General features: G+C 44.2%; 2 protein-coding genes across 2 annotated transcripts in view; one reads left to right on the forward strand and one right to left on the reverse strand.

Moving 5' to 3' along the window:
* The window catches only part of LOC129703370 (mediator of RNA polymerase II transcription subunit 12-like protein), a 453395-nt gene that overhangs the window by 332906 nt on the left and 94215 nt on the right, over positions 1 to 26274 (forward strand). Inside the window, exons 16-22 of the mRNA XM_055645744.1 lie at positions 13204 to 13348; positions 14510 to 14628; positions 16294 to 16437; positions 18240 to 18403; positions 18962 to 19093; positions 22637 to 22864; positions 24993 to 25134. Coding sequence (XP_055501719.1) covers positions 13204 to 13348; positions 14510 to 14628; positions 16294 to 16437; positions 18240 to 18403; positions 18962 to 19093; positions 22637 to 22864; positions 24993 to 25134 — 1074 coding nt within the window. The remainder of the gene's footprint in view (positions 1 to 13203; positions 13349 to 14509; positions 14629 to 16293; positions 16438 to 18239; positions 18404 to 18961; positions 19094 to 22636; positions 22865 to 24992; positions 25135 to 26274) is intronic.
* On the reverse strand, positions 730 to 8931 carry LOC129703368 (P2Y purinoceptor 12-like). Its single transcript, XM_055645742.1, has 2 exons — positions 7291 to 8931; positions 730 to 5155 (listed from the first exon to the last, which is right to left on the reverse strand). Exon 2 carries the CDS (start codon positions 5151 to 5153, stop codon positions 4137 to 4139), a length of 1017 nt encoding a protein of 338 aa, XP_055501717.1. The 5' UTR covers positions 5154 to 5155; positions 7291 to 8931; the 3' UTR covers positions 730 to 4136.

Consider the following 26274-nt stretch of genomic DNA (forward strand, 5'->3'; position numbering starts at 1 on the left):
AAGGAATTTCTTTAGCCAGAGGGTGGCGAATCTGTGGAATTCATTGCCACAGACGGCTGTGGCCAAATCATTGGATATTTTAAAGGCGGTAGGTTCTCGATTAGGAAGGGCATGAAGATTATAGGAAGAAGGCTGGAGAATGGGGTTGAGAGGGTAAAATAGATCACCCATGACTGAATAGTGGAGCAGACGTAGTGGCACGGATGGTTATTATGCTGCTATGTTTTGTGGTCTCACGGACTCATTAGATCAAACTAGACGAAAGTTTATTTCATACTGCTGACGGAGGTGTAGGGTGCCACAGCATCAGCAGTTCTTGATTCTCTAGGCTCTCTTTTCCCTTTACTTCCTCCATTCTAGCTTCCTCATATGAGTGAGCACCACTTTTCATGTTGGGTATGCAAAACAAGATGATGCAACATTGACAGTTCAGTATGTCCAAAGGACACAAAGTGCTGGAGTAGCTCAGCAGGTCGGGCAACATCGGGCAACGCATTTGGTCATGACCCTTCTTCAGACTGAGTCTCTGAATCTGAAGAAGGGTCCCGACCCGAAACGTCACCTAACCATGTTCTCCAGAGTTGCTACCCGACCTGCTGAGCTACTCCAGCACTTTGTGTTTTTTTTTTTGTAAATCAGCATCTGCAGTTCTTTGTATGTTTAAGGTTGATGGTTCAACAGCTAGTTACATGGCAGTATTTTACAAAAATGAGAACTGTATAATTAGGTTTAAAATATCTTTCATTTTATTGAATTAATTGCATTAAGAATTACAGTAGATGTCAACAATCAATGGGTTTATAAACATTTTTTCTGAGTTAGGTAGCAGATATTAATGTATATGACAGAAGACCTTTTGTCCGAAATGTGTGATGATATTAGTTACTGAGAGAAACAATGCAGGATGTCAATAGTAAATAATATTATTGCAGTTGTTTTAAGTTGTTCAAAGCCAACAGTGCAGATTTGTGGAACTTGAGTAGTCTTTGCAACCCCTCATGTTAAGTCTTCAACCCAGCATCTTTAGAACATGTGTCAGAAAGATCAGTCAGTATAATCATATTTAATAGTCACATTACGAATGCCAGTAAGTTAGTCAGATTTTAAATGTGCTAAAGACATTTGTGTACAATGTGTGCATTGTGTACAAAATCACGAGAGGAATATATCGGGTAAATGCGCCAAGTCTCTTGCTCATAGTAGGGAAATCAAGAACCAGGTACCATAGGTTTAAGGTGAGGGGGGAAAGATTTAATAGGAACGTGAGGGGTACCATTTGTCACACAGTGGGTGGTGGGTGTATGGAACGAGCTGCCAGAGAAGGTAGTTGAGGCAGGTGGTATCTTAATCTTTAAGAAACATTTGGACAAGTACATGGAAACGACAGGATTGGAAGGATACGGCCCAAACATAGGCAGGAGGGACTAGTTTAGAAGGGACATTTTTGGTCGGTGTGGTCAAGTAGTAACTACGACTCTATGACATCAATAAAGCTACAGATTTAGTCTGCGATTTGGAGAGCAACGTCAATTTTAAACAGATCTTATGCTGGAGATAAACATGCAAAGTTCTGAGGGTGAAGAAGTTCCCTTTGTGAGGCCAGACCGTTCCTCAGATGGATTGTGTTGTGGTATCATAGAGATGTATGTGATCAAATTGAGGTTTGAGATTCTACCACCAGCATTTGTGGCAAAGCCAGAGTGTTGTTGTTTCCTATTAATGAATGTTGTTTTCTATTTGCGCCGTAGCAGTTTTGGGAGTATGTTTTGGATCTTGTGTGCATGCAACTCAATGGGCTGAGTGGCCTAATTCTGCTCCATGTCCTATGGTCTAATTTAGTTTACAGATACAGCGTGGAAACAGGCCCTTTGGCCCACAAGGTCCGCTCCGAACAGCGATCCCCGCACATTAACACTATCCTACACACACGAGGGCCAATTTACAATTTTACCGAAACCAATTAACCTACAAACCTGTTTGCCTTTGGAGAGTGGGAGGAGACCAGCGCACCTGGAGAAAACTCAAGCAGGTCAAAGGGAGAACGTACAAACTCTGTACAGACAGCACCCGTAGTCAGGATCGAACCCGGGTGTCTGTCGCTGTAAGGCGGCAACTCTACCGGTGCACCAGCGTGCCGCCCAGTAGATGTTTATGTATGTTTGGTGACCATACAGTTTGTTTGCCTACAGCGAATAACCACAGATGATGCCCGTTGCTTGTAACCTACTGTCAGATGTCAATTATTAGCATTCCATCTGATTCAGAAGATTGGGGTTAATTCTTCACTGTCTAACATAAACTTCCACTTCAGTGCTGTATTGCTAGAGGTGTCATGCTTCATATGGGATGTTAAATCCAGAGCTAGGTGGATACATGTGTGGGGCGTTTAAATGACCATGTTGTCCATCTCTCAGAGTATAGTATAGCACAAGAATGGGTCCCTTGGCCTGCAATGTCTGTGCCGAAGACAATCTCTTATCTCCCTGTAGAGAATCCATATCCCTCCATTCCCTGCATGTCCATGTGCCTATGCAAACATCTCTTAACTACTACTATCATATCTGCCTCAACCATCACCCCCGGCAGCACATTCCAGGCACTCGCCACACTCTGTGTAAAAAAAAAAGTTGCCCTGCTCATCTCCTTTAAACTTCACTCGTGCTAAAGCTATGCCTTCTAGTATTTGATTTTACCATCCTGTGGAAGAAAGGTTCTGACTTTCTACCCTATCTATCCCTCTCATTATTTTATACACTTCTATCAAGTCTCCCCGCAACCTCCAGCATTCCAGAGCAAATAATCCAAGTCTGTCCAACCTCTCCCTAAACCTAATACCCCCTAATCTAGGCAACGTTCTGGTAAACTCCCTCTGCGACCTTTCCAAAGCCTCCACATCCTTTCTGCAATCCTGTGATTGTTAAGTAACAAGAATGATGGAATGAACATTTGGAATTCGTCAGTTCTGGGTATTAGCATCTCGGATGAACTGTCCTGGGCCCAGCACATAGATGTCACCACAAAGAGGACGTGCCAGCACCTCGGTCTACTACAGCAATCCCAACACGCGGGAACACCAAGAGGCTGCAGAGCCACACCACTCCCCACCATCGAATGTATCTCCACCAGGCGCTACCTCACGAAAGCATCATTTATTCCCTGGATCCCCATCATCTGGGTCATGCCCTCTCCTCACTGCTGCCGCTAGACTTTAGAGATGCAGCATGGAAATAAGCTGATTGACCCACCGTGACCGTGTGTCAAACAGCAATCACCCACACACTAGTTCTATCCTACACACGAGGGACAATTTACATAAACCTACAAACCTGCATGTCATCGGAATGTGCTGGGAAACCGGAGCAATGGGAGAAAACCCACACGGTCACAGGCAGAACGTACAAACTCCGTACAGACAGCACCCGTAGTCAGGATTGAACCCGGGTCTCTGGCGCTGTAAGGCAGCAGCTCTACCGCTGTGCCACTGTGTCGCTGCAACCTCAGGCTCTTGAACCGATCCACACAACCTAATCCCATCTCGGCAATGGAACACCACAGACCATCTCTTGCACTACCATGGACTTGTTTTCTATTGTGTATTTTTGCACAAAGATCTTGTTTTCCTGCGCAGTCTTTTTTATTGTCACTGCCTTGTAGAATTAATGTGCAATTTATTTATAATCTGTTTTTGTGTGAGGTCTGAGTCTATGTGCCTGTGATGCTGCTGCAAGCAAGATTTTCATTGTACCTGTAACTCAGCGTATTTGTGCATGTGAAATTAAACTCCACTTTAAATGAAGGTAGCACAGTGGCACAGCGGTACAGTAGCTGCCTTACAGTGCCAGACACCAGGGTTCGACCTTTACTACAGGTGCTGTCTTGTACGGAGTTTGCACGTTCCTCCTGTGACCGCGTGGGTTTCCTCTGGGGGCTCCGGTTTCCTCCCACACTCCAAAGACATACAGGATTGTAGGTTAATTGGCTTCTGTAAATTGTAAATTGTCCCTAATGCGTAGGATAGTGCTAGTGCGCGGGGTGATCGCTGGTTGGTGAAGATTCGGTGGGCGGAAGGGCCCGTGTTCACGCTGTATATCTAAAGTCCAAGTCTAAAGTAAAGGCTTGTTACGTCGACTTGTAATCTAGAGTGAAGTGTCCGTACTTGAGTGTACATTTTTCTGTGTCTTTGACAGTCTCTTTTTGCAGAATCTCAGCTTTTTGAACAGCATGTTCCTGAATGATCGACATAGAAAAAAGTAAATTAATGGATCGAGGCAAGCATTTAACGCTATCATGCTGAGTGTAGTTTCCTTGATGTAGTACAGGGCAATTCTAACTGAGCACTTGAAGGCATCTCGGGTTTGGCTCAATGTGTACGGGATCCTGGCAAAATGAAAGGGCACAAAACAGGTAAAGAACACAGCCAGCACAAGAAAAACATTGAGGTTGATCGTCTTCCTTTGATTGGAGCTGCCTCCCGTTTTCTGATAGGATTTATAAAGTTCCCTGCTTATCAGGGCATAGCAGACAACTATCACCACCAAGCTGCTCCAGAAGATGATCTGGCAGATGAAGTTCACCACTTCGTGCCACTTCAAGCCCAGCTCGGTCTTGAGTAAGGAACACTTGCGTTCGTTTGTTGCGATGGCACTTCGCTTGTAGAGTATCATGTTGGGCAAAGCCAAGATAAACAAAGACAGCCATATGGACGCCGAGAGAATTTTTGCGGTTCTGGGTTTGCACGATGCAGAACGGCCAAATGGCTTTGCTGCCTTCTGGTAGCGGTCAATGCTTATCAGTGCTAGGAATATGATGCTAATGTACATAGTCATGTAGAAGATGACTGAACTAACCTGACAGACAAAGACTTGGAACGCAGGTGTTCTGAACCGTGACTCTACGATAATCTTAAACAGGAAAGTCAGTATCATTAGTGCATCGGCCACGACGGTATTCTTAAGGTACACAATGAAGATTGACTTGCTTGGTATTTCAAAGAACACCCAAATAGCCAGGCTGTTCATCAGAAGGCCAGCGATGAAAAGGACGGTGTAAAGTATGGAGAAAATCACTTGGCTGTTCCTACGATCTGGGGCACACTTGACTTCTGCCGCAATGTTTGAATAGTTGAAGAAGCTTCCTGTCTCGTTCAGAGCCATCTCTATAAGAACAAATTTAAACAAGAAACTGAGAAGGATTTAAACTTGTTGTGTTGTACTCAACTTGCCAAGTATAAACAGTGACAGCTAAATGAGTTCCTCCAGCACTTTGGGTTTTTTTGCTCACGGTTCCAGCATCTGCAGTCTCTCTTGTCTCCAGTTTACTTTACTTTAGTTTGTAGTCACGTGTACCGCGATACAGTGAATAGCTTTCGTTGCGTACTAACCAATTGGCGGAAAGACACTATATGATCACAATCGAGCCATTTACAGTGTATAGATACATGATGGGGGAATATAGGCACAATATGCTGGAGTAAAACAGCATCTGCAGTTCTTTCCAACACATGATAAGGGAATAATGTTTAGTGCAAGTTAAAGCCAGTAAAGTCTGATCAAAGGTGGTCCGAGGGTCACCAGTGAGATAGATAGTAGTTGCGGACTGCACTCTAGGTGTGGTAGGATGATTCAGTTGCCTGCTCAGGGGGCGGCATTTTTACACTTCTACCCTTTGCCAGTTACCACTCTTTCTCTGATGCACTGCGCCTCTCTCATCAGGCAAGAGGTATAGAAGTGTGAAGACACATACCTCCTGATTCAGGGGCAGTTTCTTCCCAGCTGTTATGAGGTAAGTGAAGCGTCCTCACACCAACTAATGAGTGGTCCTGAATCTCCCATCTATCTCACTGGGGACCTCTGAACTATGGTTAATCTTGTGTCTGTATCTTGTACTAAATGCTGTAGCCTTTATCTGTACACTGTTGGTGGCTTGATTGCAACCACGCACAGTCTTTTCTTTAATTGGATAGCTTGAGGCAAAATGCTTTTCCCTGCTCCTTGGTACGTGTGACAATAATAAACTAAACTAAACCAGCACTGATTTTTGGAACAGGATATGTGGGGCAGCGCAGCGGTAGAGTTGCTGCCTTACAACTCCAGAGAACTGGGTTCGATCCTGACTACGGGTGATGTCTGTACAGAGTTTGTACGTTCTCCCTGTGACAGCGTGGGTTTTCTCCGGGTGCTCCGGTTTCCTCCCACATTCTAAAGACGTACAGACTTTACAGGTGATCGCTGGTCGGCGCGGATTCGATGGGCCGAAGGGTCTCATTACACACTGTATCTCTAAAGTAAAGTCTGACTCACAAACATCAGTTTCATAAATAGGCCCCAGCTTACAATGCCATGTTAAAGATGGGGACAAAAATATAGCAGTTTAGTTTCATAATTCATATTTGGGAATTTGACGTGGAGTGAAGGTGGTTACACTGTCTCCCCACATCGATCCAATCCTTAACAGAAACTCCGCCAGCGTTGAAATTAATTGTGAGCTCCATACGGTCTCTTTTCGCAATATGCAATTGTTTTAAGAGAACAACACTTTTGTCATGACCGCAAAGTTTCTTCTTTCAAAATCAGAGCTTGTTCCAATTGATTTTCTATGATGAAATTGTGTAAACATAACCATTTTCCTCCCAAAGTCCCCCGTAAAAAGGGAAATAAAATGAAACCACTTCCACTCTGCATGCAGCAACTTTAAACTTCACTTTGGACATACAACATGGAAACAGGCCCTTTGGCCCACTGAGTCCATGCCGACCAGTGATCACCCCGTGCTTTAGCACTATCCTACACACTAGGGACAATTTATAATTTACAAAAGTCAATTAGCCAACAAACCTGCACATCTTTGGAATGTGGGAGGAAACCAGAACACCCGGAGAAAACCCACGGCATCACAGTGAGAACGTACAAACTCCGTGCACACAGCACCCGTAGTCAGCGTTGAACCTGGGTTTCTGATGCTTTAAGGCAGCGACTCTACCACTGGGCGACAGTGCAGCCCTTAACAATGACAGTATTATCAAGAGTAGAAAGCCCCGACATACGTTGGAAATTTAAAATAAAAACAGAAAATGCCAGCAATACTTGGCAGGTCAGGCAGGTTCTGGAGAAAGGAAAATAAAGCATATGTTTCAGGCTAAAGATACTTCATCAGATATATGTTATGAGGATGCATCACCATAGTAACCGCTATTGTTTCACCACTCCTTATCTCTGGTCAATCTTAGAAATTATGATATCAATTTGCACGTTGATAATCCATCCATTAAACTCTGATATTTCATTTCATTACCTTCTTTGCTGCCGCCTGCTGTTTCCACTGGTTGGGATGGTTGTGGGTCTCAAATTGTCTTGCTTTATGCCAAGGCGAACGAATGTCTGATGAACATAATGTCTTCAGGAGACAGTCCCTCTGAGGAGATAAATATTTTGTTGGCCCTACGGAGCGGAAGCTCTCGGATCTGACAAGCTGCTGACTTTGTCAGTAGTTCTGCTTTCTTGGCCTGGTTATGTGTCACCGACAAAAGTCCTTTCCTTGTCTTGTATTTGATTTGAGAATATGGCTCATTGATCAATGTGACGGCAATTAGTGTTATACAGCGTGAAAACAGGCCCTTTGGCCCAATTTGTCCACGCCGACTAACATGCCCCATCTACACTCGTCCCACCTGCTACATTTGGGCCATATACCTCTAAACGTGCTATTCATGCACCTGTCTAAATGTTTCTTAAATGTTGTGATAGTAACTGCCTCAACTACCTCCTCCAGCAGCTTCTTCCATACACCTACCACCATTTGGGTAAAAATGTTGGCCCTCAGGATCCTATAAAATCTTTCTCCCCCTTCATCTTAAGCCTATGTTCTCTTGTTCTCGATTCTCCTACTATAGGCAAAAAAACTGCATTTACTTGATCTATTCCCCTCTTAATCTTGTGCACCTATGTAAGATCACCCCTCATCCTCCTGCACACCCAGGAATAAAGTCCTTGCCTGCTCAACCTCTCCCAATAACTCAGGCCATCGAGTCCTGGCACCATTCTCATAAATCTTCTCTGCAGCCTTTCCAGCTTGACAGCATCTCTCCTATAACATGGTGACCTAAACGATCCATACAGATCCCTCAATCATTAAAACAGCATGTTCGACCCATATTGCAAGCACGATTTTCACTGTATCTGTACCTCACCGTTCTTGTGCATATGACAATAAACTGTACTTGACGACTTGATATCACATTGTTGCTTCTCAGAACCTACTATCCACAGATTGACTGCTGCCATCTCGATGTTGAAATGGCTGTAACGCTTAAAGTTACTTCCTTAGATATAAAGCGCATGGATAGTTCTTGATGGCATTGCAGGAAATACTAATTTTCTTCTTGCACTTATGGCCATTGATGAATGTCTTCCTGATGCACACGACATAAATAAAACCTTTTTCTACCTATTCACGGTTTCTTCAATGAATATTACTGATAATGGAAATATTGCTTTATTAACCAAATTCCTTTATGCTTCTATTTTATCTCTTGAATCCCACACTTCAGAGTTAACCACATTGTTACGGTTCCAAAGTGACCATCGATGTGTTTGCCTGTGAGAGGACAGCAGGACATTTGTGAACCATATGAATTTTATTTATAATAATTCCAATGCTACACTTGTCACTTTACCTACCCCCTTGACTCCATCCAAGGGCCCAAGCAGTCTTTCCAGGTGTGGCAGAGGTTCACCTGCACCTCCTCCAACCTCATCTATTGCATCTGCTGCTCTAGGTGTCAACTGCTCTACATTGGTGAAACCAAGCGCAGGCTTGGCGATCGCTTCGCCCAACACCTCCGCACAGTTTGCATTAACCAACCTGATCTCCCAGTGGCTCAGCACTTCGACTCCCCCTCCCATTCGGAATCCGAACTTTCTGTCCTGGGCCTCCTCCATGGAGGGAAGGAATAGGTGACGTTTCGGGTCGAGACCCTTCTTCAGAGCACCAGAAACACCAACAAGGCTTCAAAGGCATTAGGGACTTGGGGCTTTTGTTGTGTTTAGCATTTGATTGGGATTTTTATTGATTGAACTTATTTGTTTGTTTATTATATGTACTCTATGAGCATGCTACGTGCCAGAAAGAATGTTATTGTTTTGTTTCACTACATATGAATTAAACACTCATGAGAAGACACATTGCTGGCATTATCATCTGTGAGTTGCACCCTGACTTGTCTATGAAAATGATTTGTTAGATATTTATCTCTCTTGATTGGAGTTTTTGTGTCTGTAGATCCGGCTTCTTTCAAAAAGACAGTGAAACCTGAATTTAGCACATTAGAAAGACCAAACATTTTATAGCCTAATGTTTTAGTTTAGTTTATTTTAGTTTTGTTTAGATTAGAGATACAGCACAGAAACAGGCCCTTTGGTCCACCAAGTCTGCGCCGAACAGCGATCGCCCGCAGGCTAACACTATATGTTAACCTAGATTTGGGACAATTTACAATTTTACGTAAGCCAATTAGCCTCCAAACCTGCATGTGTTTAGAGTGTGGGAGGAAACCAAAGCATCCGGAGAAAACCCACGCAGATCACGGGGCGAACATTCAAACTCTGTGCAAAGAGCACCCACAGTCAGGAACCCTGGTCTCTGCGTAAGGCAGCAACTCAACTGCTGCGCGTCTGTGCCGCCCCAATGTATTTTAGTCATCTCGTCGCTCAGACATTAGTTCATCCTGAAAGAGGAATGGCTGTTACCAAATTTACCTTGTTTGCACTTTTAGTTGTTTTTCTCAGTTAGTGAGGAAGTTGAGCAAGAAAGAACTTTCCCTCTTCCTAATCAGTTCAAAGTGCCTGAGATTGATGAGGAGTCACATTGTCGGAGGTAAAGCCTGGTCAAATACATACATGCAGGGAGCTGCACTTCATTTGCGCTTACGTCTTAACATCTATTAATATTCAGTGACCAACAAATTAAAGCTCAGTTGAATTAAAAAGAACCATGTTATCGGCATCCCCCCTCTGTCAATGAATCCTCCACTTTATGACCCACAGACCATAATCGGTGAGGATTATTCATCCACAATAATTTCCAATAACAGTGCCCGACAAGGTTATGTTCTCATTGCCCTACTACACTCTCTATACACTCACCACTGTGCGGCCAAATTAGGCTCTAACTCGTTGTCATACAGCGTGGAAACGGGCCCTTCAGCCCAACTTGCCCACGCCGACCAACAAATTGTGCTAATCCCACCTGCCTGCGGCTGGCCCATAACCCTCTAAACTAATCCTATCCATGTATCAGTCTAAATGTTTCTTAAACCTACCTGCCTCAATTACCTCCTCTGGCAGCTTGTTCCTTTCACCCACCACCTATTGTGTGAAAAGTTGCCCCTCAGGTTCTGTGGAACGATTAAATTTAGAGGAAAATTAAAGGAAAATGAAAAGCGGAGACTTCACAGGTTTGCTTCAAGAGACATTATTGCATGATATCATGGAGAGATAGCGGCAGTTAACTGCTCACCAGATCTCTGACTTCACAGCAAAATTAGCCGGCAGTTATACTGTGCAGTGAACAACTTTTTTTTGTTAGATACAACTATGTGAGAATGTACTATCTACTACATGGGTACCAATTATTTCATTAGTCATATCATACTTTTTGTTTATTTCAATCTTATTCAACAAGAGATGGTTAATACGTCAACCATCTACAAGGACATCTTAACATTATTCTATCTCATCTTTTAGGCGGACTACGCCACCATCCCCTCTCCAAGCCAATCATAAGCCCCCCATTTACACTAACATTTCTATGCTACTAGCGGTAGGGGGTCCATTGTAACTTCCCACAGAGGAAAACAAGCTTCGTTATCTCCTTCTACTATTTCATGGTTACATTTACCATCCACCCTCCAACACATTCCCACACAAGAGGTAATATGTCTAATCTTACTTTGCCGATTCACACAAACCTCTTCTACACCTGGCAACGAGAGATGCCAATTGTCACATCCAAACACCCTTTTGTTACCTTGTTCAATTCCAATCAAAATGATTCTGCAGCCCGGGATCCCTCGTGGGGGACCCAGGGGAAGAAGGAGCCATCACGGTCGGACCTCGGCCAACTTCTACCGCGGGTGCGGCATGGACTTACCAACACCCCTGGAGGGGAGCTTTGACCATCGGCCCTGCGGTCTGCGGTGCTTCTGGCTGCGGCGCGGCGGGAACCTTAAATCTTCGACCGCCGGCCTGCGGCCTACACCAACCTGAAGCCGCGGTTTCCGGTGGGGAAGAGCCGATCCTGGACTTACCTTGACTTTGACTTTGTCTCTTACCATCTGGACGCCCGCAGTAACGGCTGCGGAGGGTGGAGGTCCCGACCACGGTGGAAAATGGAGGAGGACTGGCCAAGTTCTGTGCCTTCCACCACAGTGATGAATGCTGTGGTGGATGTTTGTGTTACATTTTTATTGTGGTTGTGTGTTCTTTATTATTGTACCGCTGCTGACAACCCAAATTCCACCGACCCTGGTTGTGTGGCAAATAAATTCTATTCAATTCTATTCAAGATAGAAAGGATCTTAATATTTTCTTCCACAGGTTCCTATCAAATCTTTCCCCTCTCACCTTAAAACCTATGTCACCTGGTTCTCGATTCCCCAACTCTGGGTAAGAGACTGTGCGTTTACCTGATCTATTCATGTCATGATTTTGTACACCTCTGTAAGATCACCTCTCATCCTCTTTCCCTCCAAGAAATAAAGTACTGGCCTGCTCAACCTCTCCCGATAGCTCAGGCTCTTGATTCCTGGTAACGTCCTTGTAAATCTTCTCAGCACCCGTTCCAGGTTAAAACTCCGTCTACCAGTTTGTGGATTACACCACTGTGGTGGGCTGGATCCCTAACAATAACAAGACACAGTGCGGGAAGGAGATAGGGATCAGTATCATAGTATTAGGACCATAACCATTCCCTCAATGGCAACTAAGTAGTCAGTTATAAAACCTCAGGAGGTATGGTGGTGTACATGCCACAATCAGCATCAATGGTGCCAAAGTGGAAATGGTTGAGAGCTTCAATTTCCATGTCAGTAATATTACCACCGATCGGTTGAGAACTGACCACATTGATCCAATAGACAAGAAGGCAGACCAATGCCTCTACTTCCTTAAAGAATGAGGAAATCCGGCAAGCCCCCATTACAAATATCTACAGATACTCCATAGAAAGCATACTGTCAGGTTGCATCACGATTTGATTTGGGAACAGCTCTGGCCAAGACCACAGGAAATTGTAGAGAGTTGTAGATGTGGCCCTGTCCATCATACAGATCAGACTTCCCTCCATTGACTCCATCTACGCTTCACACTGCCTCGGAAAAGCAGTCAATATAATCAAAGACATGTCCTGCCCCAGTGCAGGGACCTTGGCCAGCGAAAGTGTCTTGGTGCCACCAAAGCTCCTCAGTGCTACGAACAAAACAGGTTTGCACTGGGACGGCACAGTAGCATAAATACAATTGAGTCAAACTCAAGTACAATAGGTAGAGCAAAGGGAAAGATACAGAGTGCTGAATATATTGTAACACTTTAGTTGTAATGACCTGCCAAAGGAGGTCGTTGAGACAGGTAATTAAAACTTTTAGAAGACATGGAGAGGAAAGGTTTAGAGGGATATAAGCCTAGTAGTATAGATGGGGCATCTTGGTGGGCTTAGGCATGTTGGGCTGAAGGGCCTGTTTCATTGCTGTATGACTCTATAATAGATTAGCAACAAAGTTTTGCAGCAGAGCTAGCAGTTGGTATGGATTGTTTATTAAAGTGTATTAAATTTTAACAAATGTTTTAATTAAATAATTTTATTAATTAAATGAATTAAATGTAAACAAATGTAATAAATTAATTTAAAACAAATTTATTAAAATTTGTTTAAATTTAATTTATTAAATGCGCTTAGATGTAATTTATTTAATTTAAAAAATCGTTAAAATTTAATACATTTTAATAAGCAACCCATGCTAACTGCTGGCTCTATGGTGCGAGACTGTTGCTCATTTATTCACCTTTTGGGATGTGTAGTCTACTGCTTAATCTGTTTCAAATGGGCAAGATGTAAGGTGCATAGGATTTCTGTGTTCTCGTTGAATTGATATGCATACACAAGATAAATGCTCACTGGATGTAGTTAATGTGTTTTAATCTCCGTTCACAGGACGAAACCTCAAGTCACGAGTGTAATCAGCGAATGATTCTTCTGTACGGTGTTGGGAAGCAGAGGGATGAAGCTCGACACCAGCTGAAGAAGATTACCAAAGATATCCTCAAAATCCTGAACAAGAAGAGTACAGCTGAAACCAGTAAGTTGTGGACAGTAGAAACAAGGGACTGCAGGTGCTGGTTAATGCACAATGGGACACCAAGTGCTGGAGTAACTCAGCAGGTCAGGCAGCATCGCTGGAGAACATGGATGGGCGACATTTCGGATCGGGATCCTTCTCCAGACCGAAGAAGGAAATGGTTGAGAGCTTCAGATCTTCAAATGGTTGAGATCCTTCTCCCGACCTGAAACATTGCAAATCCATGTTCTCTAGAGATGCTGCCTGACTGTTGAGTTACTCCAGCACTTTATGTCCTTTAACCATTCAGTGCCCATCGCTGGTAATAGTGGTAATGTTCTTTCTTCCTGAACTATTTCAGTCTGTATTGGAGACACAAGGATCTGCAGGGAAAAGGCAATTAGGGGCTAGGGAGTGTAAGAGGTGCAATAATGAAGTTATTTTCTCGCAGGGTTTTCAAAAATGTTGGTCGCATAAATAACTCTAAGTTTATTTTTTTTACTGCAAAATTAAAGTCTGTACGTTTACATTGTTAAATATAGTATTGCTGCAAAAGTGGAAAGACATTTGGACAAGTACATGAATAGGAAAGGTTTGGAAGAATATAGGCCAAAGGCAGGCAGTGTAGATGGGGATTGTGGTCAGAGTGGACAAGTTGGGCTGTGGAGGCCATCAGTGGATATTTTTAAAGTGGAGATTGACAAATGTTTGATTAGTAGGGGTGTCGGGTTATACAGTGAAGGCAGCAGAATCGGGTTGAGAGGGAAAGATAGATCAGCCATGATTGAAGGGTGGAGTAGACTTGATGGGCCGAATGGTCTAATTCTGCTCCTGCAACTCATGGACTTATTATATATCCCTTTATTTCGTTTTCCCCTTTTCTAACATCCCTCACTATTATATCATCCATCTGGCTCGATGGTATCTCAATCACTTTAGCAACCCCTAGCCTTGCCTTGTTAGAGATCTATCCTGTCCTAATAATCCTGCTTTCCATCCACTCTATAGACCAAAACAAGCGCTTTCTCATATTCTGAGATATAACAAACGGTCTTGAAGATGAAACACTAATTCCATTTCTCTTTCTACAAGTAACGTATGACCTACTGAGAAGGTCCAACATTTTCCGCTTGTATTTCTGAATGACTGTAGTGTCACTCTGGTTTTCTTCTGTTTGTGCAGCAGGTGATGAAGGGCAGAAGTCGAAGAGGATCAAACAGGAAACCCCGCTAACCCTAGAGACTATTTTTACTAAGCTTCAACAACTTTCCTATTTTGATCAGCATCAGGTGACGTTTCAGGTGTGGATCTGTTTAATGTTTCCTCCTATTTTCAGGCCGTGTTAATGTTGAGGTTTGCTACAATCCGCCACCGATTTTCCGGCAACTGGTGGTCCAGCACCTCCTTTCATCCGGACAAAATTATAAGAGCGCACTTGAAATTCCTCCCGAAAGTCGCGCCGAAAATGAGGCCCCTGGGTTGGGTGAGACTGCTGATCTCAACTGCGTCAGGACTTCCGAGGCCGATCGGCGGGTCGAATTTGACCCCTGTGGCCGGGGCTCTGGAAGCCTTGCCTGGCTGTGGACGGCAGATCCGTTCTCATAGCTGATTTCCAAGGCTCACTCCGCGAGCCGATATCTCGGCCCCTCAAAGCCATGACCTTTGCTAGTCGACAAAATGGATAACACGGCAAAGCTCTGGTACCAAGGGTGCCGGAAAATCGGTGGTGGACCTGTATTCACATCAGATAGTTTACTATAATTAATATATTTTCTAACAACTAGGGAAGTTTTAATGGACTCTGTTTACACCCATTGTCTCACCCCACCAACCACTGCACGCACATGCACCCACTGATCCAATGGGTTTGTAAGATGCTGTTTGAGTAGCCTGGGCAAGTTTAATTTAGAGATACAGCACAGAAACAGGCCCTTCAACTCATTGTATCCAAGCCAACTATCGATCACTTGTTTACTTTAGTTCTATGTTATCTCACTTTCTCACCGGCTGCTCTGGTTTCCACACACACTCCAAAGATGTGCAGGTTTGTAGGTTAATTGGATTGTGTAAATAGTAAATTGTCCCTGGAGTGTAGGATAGTGCTAGTGTATGGGGAAATTGGTGGTCGGCACAGACTTGGAGGGCCAAAGGGCCTGTTTCCATGCTGTATCTCTAAGATAAAGTATTGCTGTTGGTGACTGTCTCTGCCCATGGTGGTAATCATACATGATGTACCTTGGAGGATTGTACTACAAATCATGGAACATAGAACAGTACAGCACAGGAACAGGCCCTTTGATCCATAATGCCCTTGCTGAACATGTTGTCGTTATACTAATCTCCTTTGCCTGTGTACAGTATGTGCCAATATTTCATTTAAACTTTACCCTTTTCACTTTAAAGCCATGCCCTCTAGATTTTGACTTTCTACTTTTGGGTAAAAGGTTCTGAATTTCCCCTCATCTAAATCACTGACGGTTTGATATACTTAAATCTTTTATTCCAGCCTCCCTCCCCACTGTTCGGTATAAAGAGCAAGATTGTTCAGCTCATCTCCTATGAGTAATGCTCATTGGTGACCCAGTGATGCAGAGGTAGAGCGGCTGTCACACAGCACCAAAGACATGGGTTCCAACCTGAACTCGCATGCTGTCTGCGGAGTTTGTACGTTCTCCATGTGACCGAGTGGGTTTCCTCCAGGTGCTCTGGTTTCCTCCCACATCCCGAAGACGTGCAGGTTGGTAGGTGAATTGGCTTCTGTAAAACTTCCCCTCGTGAGTAGGGAGTGGGTGCTAAAGTGGGATTATGTAGAACTAGTGTGAACTAGGGAGATCGGTGGTCAGTGTGGACTAGGTTGGCCAAAGGGCATGTTTCCATGCTGTATCTTTCAATTGATTCAATCCCCAGTGCTGTTTTGCACAGCTTGTAAAGATGCCATGGGGTATTCATTGTCAATTTTCTTCCAGATTTCCAGTAACGTCCTGGAACAAATCACAAGCTTTGCCTCAGGAACTTCATACCATCTGCCTTTGGCCCATCACATCCAGCTTATTTTTGATATGATGGAGTGTGCCCTTAATATCAACGGTCTTATAGATTTTGCCATCCAGGTAAGCTTGGGGGCTGTCGAGAGCGAGGAGAGTTGATTGAGAGCGAAGAAGGTCATTGGAGAGCAGCTGCCGAGAACGACGGGGGAACCGAGTGTTGGGGGGGGAGGGGTGAGCAAGGAGGGAGAGGGGGCTGCTGATACATGCGACGGCAAGCAATAAATAAGAATGTTCGGTGAACTTTTGTAACTTTGCCTGCGCCAATACGTGGCGACACTTGTGCACTGCCGTGGTGAGGTCTGCCACATGACTTTACTGGGTTGGGTGCAAAACAAAGCATTTCACGGTACCTGGGTGTCATTGAATTATTGCAGTCATAAAGACATGTAATGCTCAGAGAATAAACCAAGAATTTACTATAGTGTAATTTTGCTCTGAAAGAAAATAAAGATTTGCATCCCTTTAATGTTTTTCATTTCACGAGGGCCAAAGCATTCTGTGTGAAGTACTTCTGTTAAATCAGCTCATGTGTCATGTAGGGAATGGAACAGATAATCTACATTCTGATATCTTACATACCCAAAAATGCCACAAAGTGCTGGAGTAACTAGGCGGGTCAGGCAACATCTCTGCAGAACATGGATAGGCGACATTTCACCCGTTCATAAGTTCTAGGAGCAGAATGAGGCCATCAAGTTTCCTCTGCCATTCAATCATGGCTCTCAACCCCATTCTCCTGCCTTCTCCCTTTTCACCTTCTCTGCTTTGTGGGCAACATTCAACTCCTCCTCGATTCCACCGTACATGGCAGCACAGTGGCGCAGCGGTAGAGTCGCTGCCTCACAGCGCCAGAGACCCCGCTTTGATCCTGACTACAGATCCTGACTGTTTTGACTGTTTTACTGTTCTTTTTACAATCCATGTTCTCGGGATATCTAAATCCAAATTTATTATTTATTTATGTTATGACATCGGTTGGAAGCTGCATACCAAATCTCGTTGCGCTTATGTGCAATGACAATAAAAGATATTATTATTATTATTATTATTATTATTATTAGAAGATGTCTGTGTGTGGAGTTTGCATGTTCTCCCTGTGACTGCGTGGGTTTTCTCTGGGTGCTCCGGTTTCCTCCCACATCCCAAAGACGTGCAGGTTTGTAGGTTAATTGGCTTCAGTAAAAAATGTCCCTGGGAAGAAATTGTCCCCGAATACCTCTAGATTCACGGACAATTTCTTCCCAGCTGTGATCTGGCAACTGAACCATCCTATCTAAAAACTAGAAAGCGGTCCTGATTTACCATCCACCTTATTGGAGACCCTCAGACTATCTATAATTGGACTTTACTAGACTTTATCTTGCACTGAATGTTATTCCCTTTATCCTGTATCTGTCCACTGTTTAGGGCACAATTGTAATCATGTACCGTCTTTCCGCTGATTGGTTAGCACGCAACAAAAACTTTTCACTGTAGCTCGGAACACATGACAATAAACTAAACTAACCTAAAACTAAACTAAAACTAAAATAAAACCTTTACCCATCTCTACGCCTTAATTGAAGACCCTCATCCTTAAAAGAAGACAGACCTACTCCTTAGGTGACTGCAGAAGACATAAATGCTGGAATAACTCAGTGGGTCAGGCAGCATCTCTGGAGAAAAGGAATAGGTGACTATTTGTGTCGGGACTTTTCTTCAGACCCTCATCCTGACACCCATCGCCATGCATCCAGCATCCTCTTTCAAACCTACAGGCCCTATAATGCGTTGCAGTGCAAGTTTAAACCGTGAATTGTACCGTGATGTTTGACGTGGGTTTGTTGCGAGAGGCAGACCTTGACGTTGTGTTTCTGGTGTCGCAGTTGCTGAATGAACTAAGTGTGGTGGAAGCGGAGTTGCTGCTGAAGTCCTCAAGTCTGGCTGGGAGCTACACCACCGGGCTGTGCCTGTGCATCGTGGCTGTGCTACGCCGCTACCATTCCTGCCTCGTCCTCAACCCCGACCAGACGGCACAAGTGTTTGAAGGGTGAGGGACGGGTTTTTGGTTCATTTCTTGTCGCCCTTTCGTTTCTCCGAATCCACTGCAGATTATTGGCTGCGAAAAATTCACTGGACACTCCGTCACGGTCGAGAAGGGACTTCTGTGAATTCCTGCTCGTTTAACTCCCCTCCCCTAACTCCAGGTTTCTTCCCTCTCGGCCTTACCCCCCTCACTCGGTTAAAGCTGACACTTCGAACACCATTCACACCCCCCCCTCCTCAGGTTCATTATAGTGAGGGTTTACTGTATCGAGAATAGGGTGATTTCTTTGCATTCCACATCAAATGGACCCGGCGTGGAAGGCGGCGGAGGCGGGGGGTGGGCGGCGAGAGAACAAAGTGGGACGCCAAGAATGCAGAGAGACCATTGGGAACTACATTGAACACTTTGTAACTGTGTCAGCATCCTATCCGTGGCGACCTTTGCATACCTTGTGTATGGTCTGTGAAACAAAGAATTTCATTGTGACATGTCACATGTGATAATACTAAAGTATCAGTCAATCAATCGACCTATCTCTGTTCTATGTACTCTCTCTTCCAGACTCTGTGGAGTTGTGAAACATGTTGTCAATCCTTCAGAATGCTCCTCTCCTGAAAGATGCATCCTGGCCTATCTGTATGACCTTTATGTCTCCTGCAGCCACCTAAGGAGTAAATTTGGGGATCTCTTCAGGTGAGTAATTATGCTTCATAACCTTTTGGCAGCGGGCATCTTTTCTCACAAACATCAGTTCATTTCCAGATGTCTTGTTAAGGAAGGAGGGTTATATGGCTTAGACCCGAATCATCACCTATCAAAGTTTTCCTGAGATGCTGATGATCTACTGAGTTCCTATTTTCTAGACTCTTGTTTCTGAAAATCCTTCACCGACAACCGAGATTTTGATTGGTTTCACTTTCTGGTGACAGATGGGTTTCAGTGGGATTAGCTGTGAAGATTTTATTTATTTTGAGCTGCAGTTTAAATTTCTCACGAGGATAGAAATCAGAGAACTGTTTTTCCCGCCCTTTCAGTTTAAGGTTTCAGCATTTCTGGAGAACATGGATAGGTGATGTTCCAGGTCCGAACCATCCTACGGACTTCAGAAGTCTTCTTAGTTTTGTTTTGTTTATTTAGAGATGCAGCGCGGAAACACCGAGGCAGCGCCGACTAATGATCACCCGCACACTAGTTCTATCCTATACACTAGGGGATAATTTTCAGAAGCCAATTAACCTACAATCATCCACACATTCATCTCCTCCCGCCTAGATTACTGCAACTCCCTTTACACTGGCATCAGCCAATCTTCCCTGTCCCGCCTGTAACTGGTTCAAAACGCCGCAGCGAGACTCCTGACGGGCACCCGAAAAAGGGACCACATCACCCCAATCCTGGTCTCTCTCCACTGGCTCCCTGTGCGGTTCCGTATAAACTTCAAGATCCTCCTCCATGTCTACAAAGCCCTCAATGGGCTTGCCCCCACCTACATAAAAAGTCTTCTCACCCAACACTCCACCTCCAGGCCCCTCAGATCGGCCGACTTGGGGTTGCTGAATATCCCACGGTCTAGGCATAGGCTCAGGGGCGACCGCGCCTTTGCGGTTGCAGCCCCTAGACTGTGGAACAGCATCCCCTTTCCCATCAGAACTGCCCCCTCCATCGACTATTTTAAGTCAAGACTAAAGACTTATCTATACTCTCAAGCCTTTCCTGACGTCCTCTGAGTGAGGGCTACATGTATATATGTATGTAGTTTGTTTTGTTGTGCTATTCTTATAACAAATGTAAAGCACTTTGGCCAACGAGAGTTGTTTTTTAAATGTGCTATATAAATAAATGTGACTTGACTTGACTTGACTACAAACCTGTATGTCTTTGGAGTGTGAGAAAAAATCGGAGCACCCAGAGAAAACCCACAAACTCCGTACACATAGCACCCGTAGTGTGGATCAAACCCATGCCTCTGGCGCTGTAAAGCAGCAGCTCTGCTGTTGCGCCACTGTTCCACCCCCACTGATATCTTCTGAAGTCTGGTTACTTCCCATTGCTGTGAAATGTTTTGATTGAAACATTGACGCCTTTCGTGACTTGAGGGTGAGACAGTCTCTCAGACTGTAAAGTTCCACAGCGATGAAAGAATGGTGTGAGACTTTGATCTGCTGTTGCCACCACATCTCCCAGCATCTCTGTAAAGTGATAATGTGTAACTGAGACTACGATCACATCAAGTCACTTAAAAAGTAAAAATGATCATGAAAGGACTCAATTTGAAATAAAAACATTTGGGAACAGTTTTTGCGTTTATTTGAATATGGGAGGAAAATAAACCATATTATGTTCCTTCCTGCGGGGATTTAAGTTGTATTTGGTGAAGGGAAAATATTAATCTTGGCACATTATTCCCTGACATGGCTTTCATGGTGTTGTGAAACTAGTTGAGTTTGGTTTATTATTATCACATGTACTCGGGTTTGGTTGAAAGCGTTTTTATCGCGTGCTTTCCAGTCAGTGAAAAGACTATACATGATTACACAATGGTTGGTGGGTGTATGAACAAGCTGCTGGAGGAGGTAGTTGAGGCAGGTACTATTGCAATGTTTAAGAAATATTTGGACAAGTACATGAATAGGACAAGTTTGGAGAGACGTAGGTCAAACACAGGCAGGTGTGACGAATGTAGATGGGACATGTTGGTCAGAGTGGGCAAGTTGGGCCGACAAGCCTGTTTTCACGCTGTATGACTGACAAACCCTTTTGTCATTGTAATTCAATGTTATAAGATACGTTGCCATGGCAAGTTTTTCTGTCAGAAGTAAAGCCACAATGCGTTGGAAGGAACTGCAGATGTTGGTTTAAACCGAAGATAGACACAAAATGATGGAATAACTCAGCGGGACAGGCAGCATCTCTGGAGAGAAAGATTTGGCAATGTTTCTGGTTGAGACCCTTCTTCAGACTGAGTGTCTGGGAAGGGCGAGACATAAAGATAAGGAAGTGTAAGGTGTAAGGACTAGACATCAAAGGGGATGAAGCTCAAGAGAATTGTAGAATAGATCATTGTTAGCTGGAAGGTAGCAACAAAGCAAACAGATAAAATGTAACTGTGGACAGTCAGGCTGGTCGGAGAACTGGGAAAGGAGAGGGATGGAGAGAGAGGGAAAGCAAGGGTTACTTGAAATTAGAGAAGTCAATATTCATACCGCTGGGGTGTCAGCTGTCCAAGCAAAACATGAGGTGCTGATTGGAGGAACAGCCTTACAGCCAACGGAATTCTAATTATATTATAGGCAGAAGAAAAAGGAATGTTGTTTTAATTAAATTGAAATGAATGTTATAGTGTTTGAGAAAGTACCATTGCTCATCTATCAATCGAAGAGAATTTCCTAAATTCGACACAGAGCTGAGTAACTCAGCAGGTCAGGCAGCATCCCTGGAGAACGTGTACAGGTGTCGTATCGGGTCAGGACCCTTCTTGAGACTTCTTCAAGAGATTGCCTTCTCAGTTTCCCAATCTTAAGTCGTCTCCCGCTGTGAACTGTCATTGTGGTCCTTGGCAAACTAGTTCAAGTTCTCTGTGTATATTTTGTGCATTTATTTTCCCTTCCCAGATCCCATAATAGCAAATTTCTGTTCTGTATCTCAAACTTTTTGTTGAATTTTGAGATCAGTAAGGGTGAATTTATTTTACCCGAACTGCCGTAATACAGAGGCATTCGATGGTAGTTGTACTGAATGAGCTGAACGACATTAGACTGTAGAGGAAACAGGAATGTTGGCCCACCAGATCCGTGCTGACCAGCGATCACCCTGTACACTAGCACTATCCTACACACTAGGCACAATTTACAATTTTTACCAAAGCTAATTAACCTAGAAACCTATACATTTTTGGAACGTGGGAGGAAACAGGAGCACCTGGAGAAATCCCACGTGGTCACAGGGAGAACTTAAGACTCCGTATAGACAGCACCCGTAGTCGGGATCAAACTACCGCTGCACCACTGTTTACGTGCTGTATGACTTTAGACTTTAGAGATACAGAGTGGGAACAGGTTCTTCAGCCGAGTGAGTCTGCACTGACTAGTGATCACTCTGATACACTAACCTACAAACTAGGGATAAATTCAAAACTTTACTGAAGCTAATTAACCTACGAAACTGTAACCTAAAACGTTTATAAATTGTTGATTGTTCTACCATTGAAAGTAATGGGACATGTTTTCTTATCCTCAGTAGCGCCTGTTCAAAGGTGAAGCAGACCATTTACGGCAATGTGCAGCCCTCCAACTCCAACCTGCTGTGGGACCCAGACTTCATGTTGGATTTCATTGAGAACCCGTCCGCCCATAATGTCAACCACTCGATGCTGGGGAAGATCTTGAGCGACAACGCAGCCAACCGCTACAGCTTTGTGTGCAACGCCCTTATGAACGTATGCATGGGACATCAGGACACAGATAGGTACGACCAGCATGTGGTGTGTCGAGTGTGTAGGAAGGAACTGCAAATAGATACAAAATGCTGGAGTAACTCACCGGGTCATGCAGCATCTCTGGAGAGAAGGAATGGGTGATGTTTCGGGTCGAGACCCTTCTTCAGATGCAGATGCTGGTTTACATGGAAGATAGACACAAAATACTGGAGTAACTCAGTTGGGGTCAAGACCTGAAACGTCACCTATTCCTTTGCTCCAGTGATGCTGGCTGACCTGCTGTGTTACTCCAACATTTTTAGTCCAGCTTTAGTGAAATGTCGCGTTATGTGAACAGGGAGCTGAATTACATCAACAGCTATTATCTTTGGATTTTAGAGAAATGGGGCGAAAACAGGCTTTGGCCCACCTAGTCCTCACCAACCAGCGGTCACCCAATACACTATCACGATCCTACACACTAGGGACAATTTATAATTGACAAAAGCCAATTAACCTACAAACCCGCATGCCTTTGGAGTGTGGGAGAAAACTGGAGCGCCTGGAGAAAACCCACGTGGTCACAGCGAGAACATACAAATTCCTTACAGATATGTCTGAAGTCTGAAGTCTGGATCGAATCCGGGTCTCTGATTCTGAAAGGCAGTGACAGCGCCACTGTGCCACCTCTTCGTCCTTACCCCGCCCAGAAAGCTTTGTTTAAAGGCTGGAAAGAGTGTGCAAAGAATATTTTTGAGGATGTTGCCAGGACTTGGGAGGCTGAGCTATAAGGAGAGGTTATGTTAGGGCAGGTTTAGACTATATTCTATGGAACACTGGAGACTGAGAGGGGATCTTATGCTCATAATTCATAGGAGCAGAATTAGGCCATTCAGTCCATCATTTACACCAGGGGCTCCCAACCTTTTTCGTCCCCCTTACCCCTGGCAACATTAATAGCACATAACAATGTTCTTTCACTTATTTATGAACAACTGATGATGAAAATATATCGGTATACCAGAACCAAACACAGTCAATGAGAAAAAATATGTACAAATCCAGAATCAACAAATCTACCCCCTGGGTAGGCGAAATTTACCTCCTGGCGGTAAGTTTACCTCAGGTTGGGAACCCTTGGTCCACTCTATTCTCAATCATAGCTGATCTATCTTTCCCTCTCAACCCCATACTCCTGCCTTCTCCCCATAATCCATGGCACCCATACTAATCAAGAACGTTTCAATCTCCATCTTGAAAATATCCATTGACTTGGCCTCCACAGCCATCCTCCTCTGGTCCTTGACTCTCCCACTAGTGGAAACATCCTCTCCACATCCATCCACATCTTGTAGGGATGTATAAAAACATGATGGGAATAAAGATGGTGATTGCAGAGATTATTATGAGATCCCTCTTACTCTTCTAAACTTTAGTGAAGATAAACCCTATTGACCTAATCTCTCCTCTTCAATTGGTCTCAGCACCCCAAGGATGATTCTGGTGAACCTTTGCTCAACTCCCTCCATGGCAAGAACTTCCTCGGGCAAGGAGTCCATTTACACTTGCAAAGTCTTTGTATGTGCAGTGTTTGTGCATGGGCCAAGGTGTAATTTCCATTTTGCTCATCTCAATTGCCATTGAAAATCAGTTACCTTGTGATAGTGCGACTCTATTAATTATTCCTGAGAGAGACATAACAGCCAGTGTTATAACTCAAAATAGCAAAATAGTCAACAGTGGCGCAGTGGGATAGAATGGTAACAAAGCCTTCATTGGTCAGGGCATTGAGTAAGTGTCAAAAGTGGCGCAGTGGTAGAGTTGCTGTCACAGCGTCAGAGACCCGGGTTGAATCCTGAAGAACAGTGCTGAATATACGGAGTTTGTATGTTCTCCCTGTGACTGCGTGGGTTCTCTCTGGGTGCTCTAGTTTCCTGCCTCATTCCAATGATATACAGGTTTGCAGGTTAATTGGCTTTGGTAAAATGTTCCCTAATGTGCAGGATAGCGCTATTGTACAGGGTGATCCTGGTCGGTGCAGACTCAGTGGGCTGAAGGGCCTGTTTCAGTGCTGTATATCTACAGTCTAAAGATTGGTGCACATTTTAAATGGTGGAATGTCAATGAAAATATCTCCTCTGAAAGACTCTAATATTCTGTTTTCTTGCTGTTTTGCAGAATCAATGACATCGCCAACCTTTGTGCTGAACTGACAGCGTGCTGCACCATACTCAGTTCTGAATGGCTTGGTGTCCTTAAGGCTCTTTGCTGTTCGTCAAACCATGTCTGGGGATTCAATGATCTTCTATGCAGCGTGGATGTAAGCTCACAATGTACTGACTTCTCTGCTTCCTGCTGGCATTATCGCAAGAGGGAGATGATTGTGTGCAGCAGCTAAAATTAGGAGTAGGGTCACAAAGTGATAGGGTGGCGTGGTGGCGCAGCAGAAGAGTTCCCGCCTTACAGTGCCAGAGACCCGGATCCGATCCTGACTGCAGGTGCTGTCTGTACGGCGTTTGTGCATTCTCTCTGTGACCATGTGGGTTTTTCATGGGTGGTACTGTTTCCTTGCACACTCCAAAGACCTACAGGTTTATAGGTTAATCAGCTTTGGTAAAGATTGTAACGATTGCAAATTGTCCCTGGTGTGTAGGATCGTGCCAGCGTATGGGGATATTACTGGTCGAACAAAGGGCTTGTTTCCACCCTATATCTCTAAACTATACCAAACTAAAATAATGTAATACAGCCTGGAAACAGGCTTTTATCCCAAACTTGCCCATGCCGCTCAACACACCCCATCTACACTAGTCCCACCTGCCTGCATTTGGCCCTTATCCCTCTTTACCTGTCCTATCCATGTACCTGCCTAAATGTTTCTTAAATGTTGCGATAGTACCTGCCTCAACTACGTCCACCAGCAGCTCGTTCCGTACAGCCACCCACTGTGTAAAAAAGTTAACCCTCAGGTTCCTATTCAATCATTCCCCCATCACTTTAAACCTATATCCTCTGGTTCTCGATTCCACTACCCTGACCAAAAGATTCTATGCGTTTACCCGATCCATTCCTCTCATAATTTTGTACACTCTATAAGGTCACCCCTCAGCGCCCTGCGCTCTAAGGAATAAAGTCCTAGCCTGCTCAACCTCTCCCCGATAGTCCAGGCACCCAGATCCTGACACCATCCTCGTAAATCTTATCCGCACCCATTCCAGCTTGACACCATCTTTCCAATAACATTGTGACCAAAATTGAACACAACACTCTAAATGTGGCTTCACCAATGTCTTATATAACTGCAACATGACCTCCTAACTTCTTCACTCAATACTCAATAGAGTTTTTCCACTGCACCAGGTCCATCAGAATCATTCCCCCGACTCCCCACCCCATAAATTTTCAAATCCAGAATCCACAAGACCATTCATTGAAATCTTTGGTGCAGCATGTCTAGAAG

Source organism: Leucoraja erinacea, chromosome 14 (genome assembly GCF_028641065.1).
Source record: "Leucoraja erinacea ecotype New England chromosome 14, Leri_hhj_1, whole genome shotgun sequence".
NCBI classification, from domain to species: domain Eukaryota; kingdom Metazoa; phylum Chordata; class Chondrichthyes; order Rajiformes; family Rajidae; genus Leucoraja; species Leucoraja erinaceus.